This window comes from Thunnus albacares, chromosome 21 (assembly GCF_914725855.1).
Source record: "Thunnus albacares chromosome 21, fThuAlb1.1, whole genome shotgun sequence".
NCBI lineage: Eukaryota > Metazoa > Chordata > Actinopteri > Scombriformes > Scombridae > Thunnus > Thunnus albacares.
Genome location: NC_058126.1, coordinates 27,406,210 through 27,420,570, shown reverse-complemented (window position 1 = coordinate 27,420,570; position 14,361 = coordinate 27,406,210). Strand labels below are relative to the sequence as shown.

General features: G+C 42.4%; 1 protein-coding gene across 1 annotated transcript in view; it reads right to left on the bottom strand.

Annotated features, from left to right (window-relative positions):
- itprid1 (ITPR interacting domain containing 1) overlaps nt 1–14,361 on the bottom strand; it is a 63,136-nt gene that overhangs the window by 38,150 nt on the left and 10,625 nt on the right. Inside the window, exon 6 of the mRNA XM_044340386.1 lies at nt 13,677–13,725. Coding sequence (XP_044196321.1) covers nt 13,677–13,725 — 49 coding nt within the window. The remainder of the gene's footprint in view (nt 1–13,676; nt 13,726–14,361) is intronic.

Genomic DNA, 14,361 nt, shown 5'->3' with positions numbered 1-14,361 from the left:
AGGAGTTCGTTAAAGTATGCGGGCTGGAAATGACAAAATCGGTGCAAAATTTCAACTTTGATACAAAATGGCCGACTTCCCGTTGGAGTTAGGCTATGTGTCCTTGAGACTTTTTGGTGCGTCTGGTCATGATACATATGCATACCGAATTTCGTTCTCCTACGACAATCTGTATCGAGGGGCTCAATTTTCTTGACTTTCTAGGTGGCGCTGTCGAGCCATTTTGTCCTGCTTTATTTCGAGACCCATAAAATATCGCAATTTTCGCCAGTCCTGACATCTGTGCAAATTTTCATGAGTTTTCGTGCATGTTTAGGCCCTCAAAAATGCGTTTGTTTCGGAGGAATAATAATAATAATAATTAAAGCTGCAAGCAGCGATGATCGGGCCCTCGCGTCCTTGCGTATGTCGGGGCTCGGCGCTGGTGAAGGGCTTCTGTCACGGGCATATAGATGTCCCCAGACCTGGGGTCCGTTTTACAAAGCAGGTTTAGTGAAAACTCAGAGTCTGTTAACCCTGAAATGAGGGAAACTCTGAGTTTTCCGTTTCAAAAAGGGAGGTAACTCAAACCAGAGAAAGAGGGATAACTCTAGCCTGTTTCAGAGAGAGGGGTAACTTAAGCTCTCGGTCAGTTACCGTAGCAACAGACTCTATGAATCTAACCTGGTCGGGACCAGGTTTTTCTCAATGAACCTCGAGTTTCTCTCAGTCTCCGCCCTCTTTCAGAGCCACACACTCCATTTGATTTCCTCATTCATTCAGGCAGCAGGCGAGTTTTGGCGTAGCCTAGTTCTGCCGTCTGTCATTTAAAGAAATCATTAAAAAAAAAAAATAAATTAAAAAAAAAATCAGAGTCAGTATATTAGAAGTCCATTAGGCACAGTAAGTGGCGACTTTTTTTCACTAACATGGCATGTCCTTTTGATAACGATCCCGTGGATGAAGGTGCAGCATTACTGCGCAGAGAATTAAATATTCGTCGAGAGATGGTTATCAGACCACGCATAGATGTTCTAGCATTTCCAGCCATTATCTTTTTGAGCGGTACCATTTCACGTCACAGTCCATCATCTACATACACAACCTAAGCCGTCTTTACATTTGCAACATTACCAATCGTAATCATGCTCTCACATCCCAGCAGATATTGTGTGTTGCGCTGCGTTTCTTTGCAAACGGAAGTTTTTTTGTACAGTGTCGGGGCCAGCCACTGGCCTTCCTATGTTCTGGCTTAGGGCCAGCTCCTCTGCCTCCGTTAGAGGTGGCGGTGCTGGACCACCACCCGTTTTACGGACATCTGCCTTCTTTCTGTTGGCTGAGTAGAAGTCTGTGTTAGTTTAAATAGGATTAATTATTTAACAGAACATGATGTAGATGAGAAGACATTTATGTGTGTGAAACCAGCATTATGTTGGGGATAAAACAACTGCACAGTCAAACAGCCACTTAATATTTACTTTACAATGTAAAACATGATCAAAATGAGGTTCCCCCATGAGATTATGCCGAGGTCTCACCTGTTTGAACAATGTTTTTAAATTTCATCCTAAACTGCTGCCAAGTGCGCTTGGACCTAAATGAAATAAATTAATAGGCCACCATTCAAGCAGTTTTCCTCTGTAATATTATTGTGATTACAAAGGACTACATTTAAACTTACGCAATGACCGAGCAGCAGCCGTCTCCCTCTCTTTTGCAGCTGCAGCGGTGTTGCACTTCTTTCTGAAAACATGCTCAAACTCGTCGTATGAGCGAATTAAGATGTCTAGTTCTAGGGGGGCGAAAAACGCAGCCATCCTCTTCCCCGTTGCCATGGTGACTGGTTGAATCGGGGCTCCATTGATGCTGGCTTTTTATAGTTGTGGTGCACGCGCTTAACTCCAGGTGAAACTACTCCGAGTTGATTAAACTGACTCAAATCAGCTGTTCTGGAACCGGAAACTCAGAGTTTTCTATCTCAGAGTAGATCAACTCAGAGTTCAGGATTAGACTCAGAGTTTGTTGAACCTGCTTTGTGAAACGGACCCCTGAGCTGTTTTCAGACAGTGCAAGGGGAAATTAACGTCACATCCTCAATCACCTACTCTGCCTGCTGCAGGGGCTGCTGCATTGAAATGTGGTAGGGGGCGCTATGGAGCCAGTTTTCATCACTGACTGAATATTGCTATTTAGACGTGTTCAGGCTGGGAGTCTTATCAAACATGTAAAGTTTGGTGTAGACTCCAGCATTTACACTAAACTTATAGCAATTTCGCCTGTCATGGCGAAACATCAAAACTCAACGCCACGCCACGGCCACACGCTTCAATGCTAAGTAAATGTTTTGATAACTTTTGATCACACACTAGTGTAGATGACACACACTGATTTTGAAGTCGTTACCATGAATTCTGTAGGAGGAGTTCGTTAAAATACAAGGTATGCCAAATGGTCAAAAAAACGCGAAAAATGACCACTTTTATCAAGATGGCCGACTTCCTGTAGGACTTACGATATGGCTCCAAGAGGCTTTTTTGTGCGTCTTGACATGATACATTAGCCTCCCGAATTTCATTTTCCTAGGTTCATCTGGAAGGCGGGGCTACAATTTTGAAATTTTCAAGGGGGCGCTGTTGAGCCATATTGTCACGTCTATGCAAATGACCTATCCAGGATTTTAGCTGGTGTCGCTCCAGACATGTGTGCCAAGTTTCGTGACTGTAGACCCATCCCTTATCCCTAAAATACACCATCGTATTTCATGGCGAAGGATGTGTCGCCATGGCAACGGCGTTTGGTCATGGGTCACGACCTACCCAATGTAGCATCACCAAGGTCTTACATCTTAGCTGAGTCAATTTCAGATGCATCGGCCAAATTTCCTAGGAGTAATACAACGGGGAACGACGCATGATACTTCCTGTTGCCAGTAGGTGGCGCTATGACTCTCACTAAATATGGGCCTGACAATGTGTTCAGACCGGGACTCTTAACAAGCATATGAAATTTGGAAAAGATCAGACCATGTGGAGTCAAGTTATAAGGCTTTGAAATTTCATGGCGAGACATCAAAATTCGCCGCGTCGTCATGGCAACACCTTTCCACGAAAAGTCACCAACTTCATAATATACCATCTCCAAGGTCTTTAGGCTATTCTGAGTAAATTTGAGGTGGATCCCATCACCGTGCCACCCACAGAGCGTCAAAGTGTAAAACATGTAACTTCCTGTTGCCAGTAGGTGGCGCTATGACTTACATCCAATATTGACACATGGATGTGTTCAGGACGGGACTCTTTCCAAGCACAAAAGGTTTGGGTCTCTTAGGATCGTGCATGCCGGAGTTATGGCTGTTTGAATTTTCACGGCGAAGGATCGAAATTCGCCGCCCGACCACACCCCCTCAACAATGTCGAAAACTCACCGTTTTGATAACTTTTCATCTCCCAGGTCTGTAGATGATACTGACCGAATTTCAAGTTGCTCAGGTCAAATCCCTAGGAGGAGTTCGTTAAAGTACGCGAGCTAAAAACGGCAAAATTGGCCTGAAAATCGCAACTTTGAACCAAAATGGCCGACTTCCTGTTGGATTTAGGGTATGGCTCTAAGAGACTTTTTGGTGCGTCTGGTCATGATATATAAGCACACCAAATTTCATTGTTCTACGACCATCTGTATCGTGGGGCTCGCTTTTCTTAATTTTCTAGGTGGCGCTGTCGAGCCATTTTTCCCCGCATTTTTTGCGAGACGCATAAAATCTGCGATTTTCACCAGAACTGACGCGCACGCCAATTTCGGTGAGTTTTGGTACACGTTTGTAGAAGTTATTTGAGGTCAAAGAGTCGCAATAATAATAATAATAATAAGAATAATAATAATTAAAGCTGCAAGCAGCGATGATCGGGCCCTCGCGTCCTTGCGTATGTCGGGGCTCGGCGCTGGTGAAGGGCTTCTGTCACGGGCATATAGATGTCCCCTGACCTGGGGTCCGTTTTACAAAGCAGGTTTAGTGAAAACTCAGAGTCTGTTAACCCTGAAATGAGGGAAACTCTGAGTTTTCCGTTTCAAAAAGGGAGGTAACTCAAACCAGAGAAAGAGGGATAACTCTAGCCTGTTTCAGAGAGAGGGGTAACTTAAGCTCTCGGTCAGTTACCGTAGCAACAGACTCTATGAAGCTAACCTGGTCGGGACCAGGTTTTTCTCAATGAACCTCGACTTTCTCTCAGTCTCCGCCCTCTTTCAGAGCCACACACTCCATTTGATTTCCTCATTCATTCAGGCAGCAGGCGAGTTTTGGCGTAGCCTAGTTCTGCCGTCTGTCATTTAAAACAATCATTAAAAAAAATAAATAAATTAAAAAAAAAATCAGAGTCAGTATATTAGAAGTCCATTAGGCACAGTAAGTGGCGACTTTTTTTCACTAACATGGCATGTCCTTTTGATAACGATCCCGTGGATGAAGGTGCAGCATTACTGCGCAGAGAATTAAATATTCGTCGAGAGATGGTTATCAGACCACGCATAGATGTTCTAGCATTTCCAGCCATTATCTTTTTGAGCGGTACCATTTCACGTCACAGTCCATCATCTACATACACAACCTAAGCCGTCTTTACATTTGCAACATTACCAATCGTAATCATGCTCTCACATCCCAGCAGATATTGTGTGTTGCGCTGCGTTTCTTTGCAAACGGAAGTTTTTTTGTACAGTGTCGGGGCCAGCCACTGGCCTTCCTATGTTCTGGCTTAGGGCCAGCTCCTCTGCCTCCGTTAGAGGTGGCGGTGCTGGACCACCACCCGTTTTACAGACATCTGCCTTCTTTCTGTTGGCTGAGTAGAAGTCTGTGTTAGTTTAAATAGGATTAATTATTTAACAGAACATGATGTAGATGAGAAGACATTTATGTGTGTGAAACCAGCATTATGTTGGGGATAAAACAACTGCACAGTCAAACAGCCACTTAATATTTACTTTACAATGTAAAACATGATCAAAATGAGGTACCCCCATGAGATTATGCCGAGGTCTCACCTGTTTGAACAATGTTTTTAAATTTCATCCTAAACTGCTGCCAAGTGCGCTTGGACCTAAATGAAATAAATTAATAGGCCACCATTCAAGCAGTTTTCCTCTGTAATATTATTGTGATTACAAAGGACTACATTTAAACTTACGCAATGACCGAGCAGCAGCCGTCTCCCTCTCTTTTGCAGCTGCAGCGGTGTTGCACTTCTTTCTGAAAACATGCTCAAACTCGTCGTATGAGCGAATTAAGATGTCTAGTTCTAGGGGGGCGAAAAACGCAGCCATCCTCTTCCCCGTTGCCATGGTGACTGGTTGAATTGGGGCTCCATTGATGCTGGCTTTTTATAGTTGTGGTGCACGCGCTTAACTCCAGGTGAAACTACTCCGAGTTGATTAAACTGACTCAAATCAGCTGTTCTGGAACCGGAAACTCAGAGTTTTCTATCTCAGAGTAGATCAACTCAGAGTTCAGGATTAGACTCAGAGTTTGTTGAACCTGCTTTGTGAAACGGACCCCTGAGCTGTTTTCAGACAGTGCAAGGGGAAATTAACGTCACATCCTCAATCACCTACTCTGCCTGCTGCAGGGGCTGCTGCATTGAAATGTGGTAGGGGGCGCTATGGAGCCAGTTTTCATCACTGACTGAATATTGCTATTTAGACGTGTTCAGGCTGGGAGTCTTATCAAACATGTAAAGTTTGGTGTAGACTCCAGCATTTACACTAAACTTATAGCAATTTCGCCTGTCATGGCGAAACATCAAAACTCAACGCCACGCCACGGCCACACGCTTCAATGCTAAGTAAATGTTTTGATAACTTTTGATCACACACTAGTGTAGATGACACACACTGATTTTGAAGTCGTTACCATGAATTCTGTAGGAGGAGTTCGTTAAAATACAAGGTATGCCAAATGGTCAAAAAAACGCGAAAAATGACCACTTTTATCAAGATGGCCGACTTTCTGTAGGACTTACGATATGGCTCCAAGAGGCTTTTTTGTGCGTCTTGACATGATACATTAGCCTCCCGAATTTCATTTTCCTAGGTTCATCTGGAAGGCGGGGCTACAATTTTGAAATTTTCAAGGGGGCGCTGTTGAGCCATATTGTCACGTCTATGCAAATGACCTATCCAGGATTTTAGCTGGTGTCGCTCCAGACATGTGTGCCAAGTTTCGTGACTGTAGACCCATCCCTTATCCCTAAAATACACCATCGTATTTCATGGCGAAGGATGTGTCGCCATGGCAACGGCGTTTGGTCATGGGTCACGACCTACCCAATGTAGCATCACCAAGGTCTTACATCTTAGCTGAGTCAATTTCAGATGCATCGGCCAAATTTCCTAGGAGTAATACAACAAAGAACGACGCATGATACTTCCTGTTGCCAGTAGGTGGCGCTATGACTCTCACTAAATATGGGCCTGACAATGTGTTCAGACCGGGACTCTTAACAAGCATATGAAATTTGGAAAAGATCAGACCATGTGGAGTCAAGTTATAAGGCTTTGAAATTTCATGGCGAGACATCGAAATTCGCCGCGTCGTCATGGCAACACCTTTCCACGAAAAGTCACCAACTTCATAATATACCATCTCCAAGGTCTTTAGGTTATTCTGAGTAAATTTGAGGTGGATCCCATCACCGTGCCACCCACAGAGCGTCAAAGTGTAAAACATGTAACTTCCTGTTGCCAGTAGGTGGCGCTATGACTTACATCCAATATTGACACATGGATGTGTTCAGGACGGGACTCTTTCCAAGCACAAAAGGTTTGGGTCTCTTAGGATCGTGCATGCCGGAGTTATGGCTGTTTGAATTTTCACGGCGAAGGATCGAAATTCGCCGCCCGACCACACCCCCTCAACAATGTCGAAAACTCACCGTTTTGATAACTTTTCATCTCCCAGGTCTGTAGATGATACTGACCGAATTTCAAGTTGCTCAGGTCAAATCCCTAGGAGGAGTTCGTTAAAGTACGCGGGCTAAAAACGGCAAAATTGGCCTGAAAATGGCAACTTTGAACCAAAATGGCCGACTTCCTGTTGGATTTAGGGTATGGCTCCAAGAGAGTTTTTGGTGCGTCTGGTCATGATATATAAGCACACCAAATTTCATTGTTCTACGACCATCTGTATCGTGGGGCTCGCTTTTCTTAATTTTCTAGGTGGCGCTGTCGAGCCATTTTTCCCCGCATTTTTTGCGAGACGCATAAAATCTGCGATTTTCACCAGAACTGACGCGCACGCCAATTTCGGTGAGTTTTGGTACACGTTTGTAGAAGTTATTTGAGGTCAAAGAGTCGCAATAATAATAATAATAAGAATAATAATAATAATAATAATAATAATAATAATAATTCCTTTGGAAACAAGAGGGCTTCGCGCTGGTCAGCGCTCGGGCCCTAATAATAATAATAATAATAATAATAATAATAATAATAATAATTCCTTTGGAAACAAGAGGGCTTCGCGCTGGTCAGCGCTCGGGCCCTAATAATAATAATAATAATAATAATAATAATAATAATAATAATAATAATAATTCCTTTGGAAACAAGAGGGCTTCGCGCTGGTCAGCGCTCGGGCCCTAATAATAATAATAATAATAATAATAATAATAATTCCTTTGGAAACAAGAGGGCTTCGCGCTGGTCAGCGCTCGGGCCCTAATAATAATAATAATAATAATAATAATAATAATTCCTTTGGAAACAAGAGGGCTTCGCGCTGGTCAGCGCTCGGGCCCTAAATATTCGTCGAGAGATGGTTATCAGACCACGCATAGATGTTCTAGCATTTCCAGCCATTATCTTTTTGAGCGGTACCATTTCACGTCACAGTCCATCATCTACATACACAACCTAAGCCGTCTTTACATTTGCAACATTACCAATCATAGTCATGCTCTCACATCCCAGCAGATATTGTGTGTTGCGCTGCGTTTCTTTGCAAATGGTTTGCAAAAGTTTTTTGTACAATGTCGGAGCCAGCCACTGGCCTTCCTAAATTCTGGCTTAGGGCCAGCTCCTCTGCCTCCGTTAGAGGTGGCGGTGCTGGACCACCACCCGTTTTACGGGCATCTGCCTTCTTTCTGTTGGCTGAGTAGAAGTCTGTGTTAGTTTAAATAGGATTAATTATTTAACAGAACATGATGTAGATGAGAAGACATTTATGTGTGTGAAACCAGCATTATGTTGGGGATAAAACAACTGCACAGTCAAACAGCCACTTAATATTTACTTTACAATGTAAAACATGATCAAAATGAGGTACCCCCATGAGATTATGCCGAGGTCTCACCTGTTTGAACAATGTTTTTAAATTTCATCCTAAACTGCTGCCAAGTGCGCTTGGACCTAAATGAAATAAATTAATAGGCCACCATTCAAGCAGTTTTCCTCTGTAATATTATTGTGATTACAAAGGACTACATTTAAACTTACGCAATGACCGAGCAGCAGCCGTCTCCCTCTCTTTTGCAGCTGCAGCGGTGTTGCACTTCTTTCTGAAAACATGCTCAAACTCGTCGTATGAGCGAATTAAGATGTCTAGTTCTAGGGGGGCGAAAAACGCAGCCATCCTCTTCCCCGTTGCCATGGTGACTCGTTGAATCGGGGCTCCATTGATGCTGGCTTTTTATAGTTGTGGTGCACGCGCTTAACTCCAGGTGAAACTACTCCGAGTTGATTAAACTGACTCAAATCAGCTGTTCTGGAACCGGAAACTCAGAGTTTTCTATCTCAGAGTAGATCAACTCAGAGTTCAGGATTAGACTCAGAGTTTGTTGAACCTGCTTTGTGAAACGGACCCCTGAGCTGTTTTCAGACAGTGCAAGGGGAAATTAACGTCACATCCTCAATCACCTACTCTGCCTGCTGCAGGGGCTGCTGCATTGAAATGTGGTAGGGGGCGCTATGGAGCCAGTTTTCATCACTGACTGAATATTGGTATTTAGACGTGTTCAGGCTGGGAGTCTTATCAAACATGTAAAGTTTGGTGTAGACTCCAGCATTTACACTAAACTTATAGCAATTTCGCCTGTCATGGCGAAACATCAAAACTCAACGCCACGCCACGGCCACACGCTTCAATGCTAAGTAAATGTTTTGATAACTTTTGATCACACACTAGTGTAGATGACACACACTGATTTTGAAGTCGTTACCATGAATTCTGTAGGAGGAGTTCGTTAAAATACAAGGTATGCCAAATGGTCAAAAAAACGCGAAAAATGACCACTTTTATCAAGATGGCCGACTTCCTGTAGGACTTACGATATGGCTCCAAGAGGCTTTTTTGTGCGTCTTGACATGATACATTAGCCTCCCGAATTTCATTTTCCTAGGTTCATCTGGAAGGCGGGGCTACAATTTTGAAATTTTCAAGGGGGCGCTGTTGAGCCATATTGTCACGTCTATGCAAATGACCTATCCAGGATTTTAGCTGGTGTCGCTCCAGACATGTGTGCCAAGTTTCGTGACTGTAGACCCATCCCTTATCCCTAAAATACAGCATCGTATTTCATGGCGAAGGATGTGTCGCCATGGCAACGGCGTTTGGTCATGGGTCACGACCTACCCAATGTAGCATCACCAAGGTCTTACATCTTAGCTGAGTCAATTTCAGATGCATCGGCCAAATTTCCTAGGAGTAATACAACAAAGAACGACGCATGATACTTCCTGTTGCCAGTAGGTGGCGCTATGACTCTCACTAAATATGGGCCTGAAAATGTGTTCAGACCGGGACTCTTAACAAGCATATGAAATTTGGAAAAGATCAGACCATGTGGAGTCAAGTTATAAGGCTTTGAAATTTCATGGCGAGACATCGAAATTCGCCGCGTCGTCATGGCAACACCTTTCCACGAAAAGTCACCAACTTCATAATACACCATCTCCAAGGTCTTTAGGCTATTCTGAGTAAATTTGAGGTGGATCCCATCACCGTGCCACCCACAGAGCGTCAAAGTGTAAAACATGTAACTTCCTGTTGCCAGTAGGTGGCGCTATGACTTACATCCAATATTGACACATGGATGTGTTCAGGACGGGACTCTTTCCAAGCACAAAAGGTTTGGGTCTCTTAGGATCGTGCATGCCGGAGTTATGGCTGTTTGAATTTTCACGGCGAAGGATCGAAATTCGCCGCCCGACCACACCCCCTCAACAATGTCGAAAACTCACCGTTTTGATAACTTTTCATCTCCCAGGTCTGTAGATGATACTGACCGAATTTCAAGTTGCTCAGGTCAAATCCCTAGGAGGAGTTCGTTAAAGTACGCGGGCTAAAAACGGCAAAATTGGCCTGAAAAACGCAACTTTGAACCAAAATGGCCGACTTCCTGTTGGACTTAGGGTATGGCTCCAAGAGACTTTTTGGTGCGTCTGGTCATGATATATAAGCACACCAAATTTCATTGTTCTACGACCATCTGTATCGTGGGGCTCGCTTTTCTTAATTTTCTAGGTGGCGCTGTCGAGCCATTTTTCCCCGCATTTTTTGCGAGACGCATAAAATCTGCGATTTTCACCAGAACTGACGCGCACGCCAATTTCGGTGAGTTTTGGTACACGTTTGTAGAAGTTATTTGAGGTCAAAGAGTCGCAATAATAATAATAATAATAAGAATAATAATAATAATAATAATAATAATAATAATAATAATAATAATAATAATTCCTTTGGAAACAAGAGGGCTTCGCGCTGGTCAGCGCTCGGGCCCTAATAAAAACCGTGCTGCCCACAGGGCGTCAGAGCGTAAAACATGTAACTTCCTGTTGCCAGGAGGTGGCGCTATGACTCATATCCTGTATTGTCACATGGACCCGTTCAGGGCGGGACTCTTATGAAGCACAAAAGGTTTGGCTCTCTTAGGATCATGTATGCCGGAGTTATAGCCGTTTCATTTTTCATGGCGAAGGATCGAAATTCGCCGCCCAGCCACGCCCCCTAGGAAAGACTAATGAGAATTGTTTTAATAACTTTTAATCTCCTATGCCTGTAGATGATACGGACCGAATTTGAAAGTCCTGGGGTCAAATCTCTAGGAGGAGTTCGTTAAAGTATGCGGGCTGGAAATGACAAAATTTCAACTTTGATACAAAATGGCCGACTTCCTGTTGGAGTTAGGCTATGTGTCCTTGGGACTTTTTGGTGCGTCTGGTCATGATACATATGCATACCGAATTTCGTTCTCCTACGCCAATCTGTATCGAGGGGGTCAATTTTCTTGACTTTCTAGGTGGCGCTGTCGAGCCATTTTGTCCCGCTTTATTTCGAGACCCATAAAATATCGCAATTTTCGCCAGTCCTGACATCTGTGCAAATTTTCATGAGTTTTCGTGCATGTTTAGGCCCTCAAAAATGCGTTTGTTTCGGAGGAATAATAATAATAATAATAATAATAATAATAATAATAACTCCTTCAGTTTCAATAGGGCTTCGCACCGGTCGGTGCTCGGGCCCTAATAATAATAATAATAATAACTCCTTCAGTTTCAATAGGGCTTCGCACCGGTCGGTGCTCGGGCCCTAAAAAGATGATATGAAAAAGTGAGTACCATGTCCTTGTAACACTTTCTACAGAGCTCATATATGTATAAACATAACACATTACAGGGAGAGATATTGAAATTTCTTATAATCATTCTGTCCACTTTGCATGAAAGGTTATCAGGTTTCCTCAACATAATGGTGCTCTCTGTAGCCAGATTATCGTTAACGCCTTTATGACAGCTCACTGCTTGCTTCAAGTGAATGTTATGTAATGTACACAAACAAATTCCACTTATCAACCCTTTCAATCTCTAGCTGGAAAAAATGCTTTTGCATGGTGTTCAATTTATTTTCTTCGCACAGTGTCTTATGAAAACCAATGGTTATTTCAATTATTGACAAGTTTGTAATAACCAATAAATAACATAGACAACTATTTACTACAGTAATATTTTTTTACCATATTATACCATAATAACATGCAAGGAGGGATTACAGCTAGCCAGCCAAGCTTGTTTTGCTTGTAAGGAACAGGACTAATTCATATGATGCCTGACAGTGAGGAACATTCAGCCAGTTCACACATTAGCCTCAATCATACAGTGAGTGGCACTAATAGGATAAATCCCTTCTGTTCTGTTCTTCAAATGTGGCTTGACTAATTCAGGTTACGATGCTATTATCAGGCTAAAAAATCTTGTTAATTCTCATCCAGCTAATTTGGTTCTCTGAAGGCGGATTGAGGATTTATTTGTTAATTCTGGATGAAGTTATCTTGAATAACAAAGGCAATCGAGTACAGAGTTGAAACCATGATAAGCACTCATATTATTAGTGGTGGTCATGTGACTGGAGTTAGATGAGGTAGGTGTGTTGGAAATAAGTCTAATTTTCTGTGTACTCCAACAGTGTTACTGCTGTTATTTTGTTCTACATTGCAAGACATTTGTATATGAAAATTGAGTTCATGTTTTTATGGTTCATCCTAAAACATCCAGCTAACTGTCAATAGGCCTGCACTGTCTCTGGTTTGGTTTTAAGGACTTGTTGCCATGACAACAATTCCAGATGAATTTTAAGCAGCTTTGAAGAACCAAAAAATCCACACTCAGGTCAAATTGTCAATGTTCTAATCTGGATAACCCGGTTATCCACATACGAGGAACAGGGCCCAAGTTACATTTGATATTGTGATCTGTTTGTTGACAGATGAAATCTAATCAAATGAGCTTACACTCTGACTGTTTTCAAGTAGAAACATTTGTAGAAATATTTGAATCACCTTAATAATGTTTGCTAATGGTTTGATGAAGTCTGTTCAATACAGATTGCATATAAACACATATCAGACAGTGAGCTGTCATAAACACCAACGCCCTCCATCCTTTATGGTTACAGAGAACACTTTCAAACCTTTAATGCAAAACAGGGTGAGGAACAGGGCACCATTATCAAGACTTATTTGAGATTTTGCAGTGTGTGGATAGTACATAATAAATTGTGTGTTATGGGGATATGCTGAATATGTTATAGATCTGAGACAACACCACAGAACAACAAGCCTTTGAGAGCCATCTTAGAGTCACAGCTGTGTTCACATACAAAAGCCTCAAAAGTAAGTCTCTCACCTTAGGTCTGCATAGGATGAAATAAACGCAGCAGCAGAGACAGAAAAGTTCCCATCACAGGGTTGACATAAGACATTTGTTCTTTTCACAGGAAAAATACTCGTTGGCTTGAAAGTTATGTGATAACATAAACTTGAGTAAAACTCTAAATAATTCACAGTCCTCTGAAACACTTCCATCTTTGCAAAATAAACCTCTTCAAATGACAGTTTGAAATAAACCTGAAATTGTGGATTCTAATACAATTACAATTGTGATGCAACCTGATTAAATTTTAATAGAGCCCAAATCAAATTAATTCCAACCTTTAAATCAAGCTTTAGATTACTAGAGTCAAATAATTTTCCCTTTCAATCACTGGTATCAGAATATCCATACATAACTGCATTTCCTACAATAGATAACTAACAGTTGTGAAAGAATTCCAGCACTGTACTGTGTGATAGAGTTGTCTCACTCTGCACTGCTGGCTGTTAGTGTTAGGCTATGTAATTCCGAGGAGACAGGAAAAAGAAGAATAGAGCTGTCCTTACCGCAGAAACTCCTGGACTGTCCTCACTCCTTGTTTACCATATAAAGACGCTGCAGGGGAGAAAAGTCATGTTATCTGGATGTGGAGGCAAACAGGACAGCTATGGAGCCATAAATGATACAAACTGAGAGGGAAAACATTAGAGGGAGAAAAGAACACTGAAGGAAAAAAGGAAGCAAGAGCACAGGGAAACATTTCCTTGATTTTCTGCTGGTTGAAAGTCAGTACATCCTGTCCAGGTCTGGTGTCAAGGCTCCTAAAGCTATATTAGGCAAGTGTTTCTCTGTCTCTCACCCTCCCTCCCTCTCTGTCTTTTTTCTGTTTGGGTTTTGGCAGTCGCCTCTACCTCCCTCTTCCAGGCTGGGACTCCATTTGAGGCTGGCATGGTGTCAAGTACAAAGTGCTATTTCTCCCTCTGTACTACTATACCTTGTATTTTTTATGGTACAGACCATTTTTGTCAAACCCTCTGAGAGAGATTTATTAGTTTAAAAGAAAAAGAACAAACAAAAAACAGCTCCTTAGATAATTGCAGTTGCCAGCTGTGTGCTCGTCCACAGGGCTCTGATCTCCTTTAAGTGCCATGTCATTTGCTCTTACATAAGAGAGGACACAAATGCAAAGGTAGGGTGGCAGAGAGAGGCTCTCATTGAACTGTGAAGATAATACAGACCTTTGTGTAAACT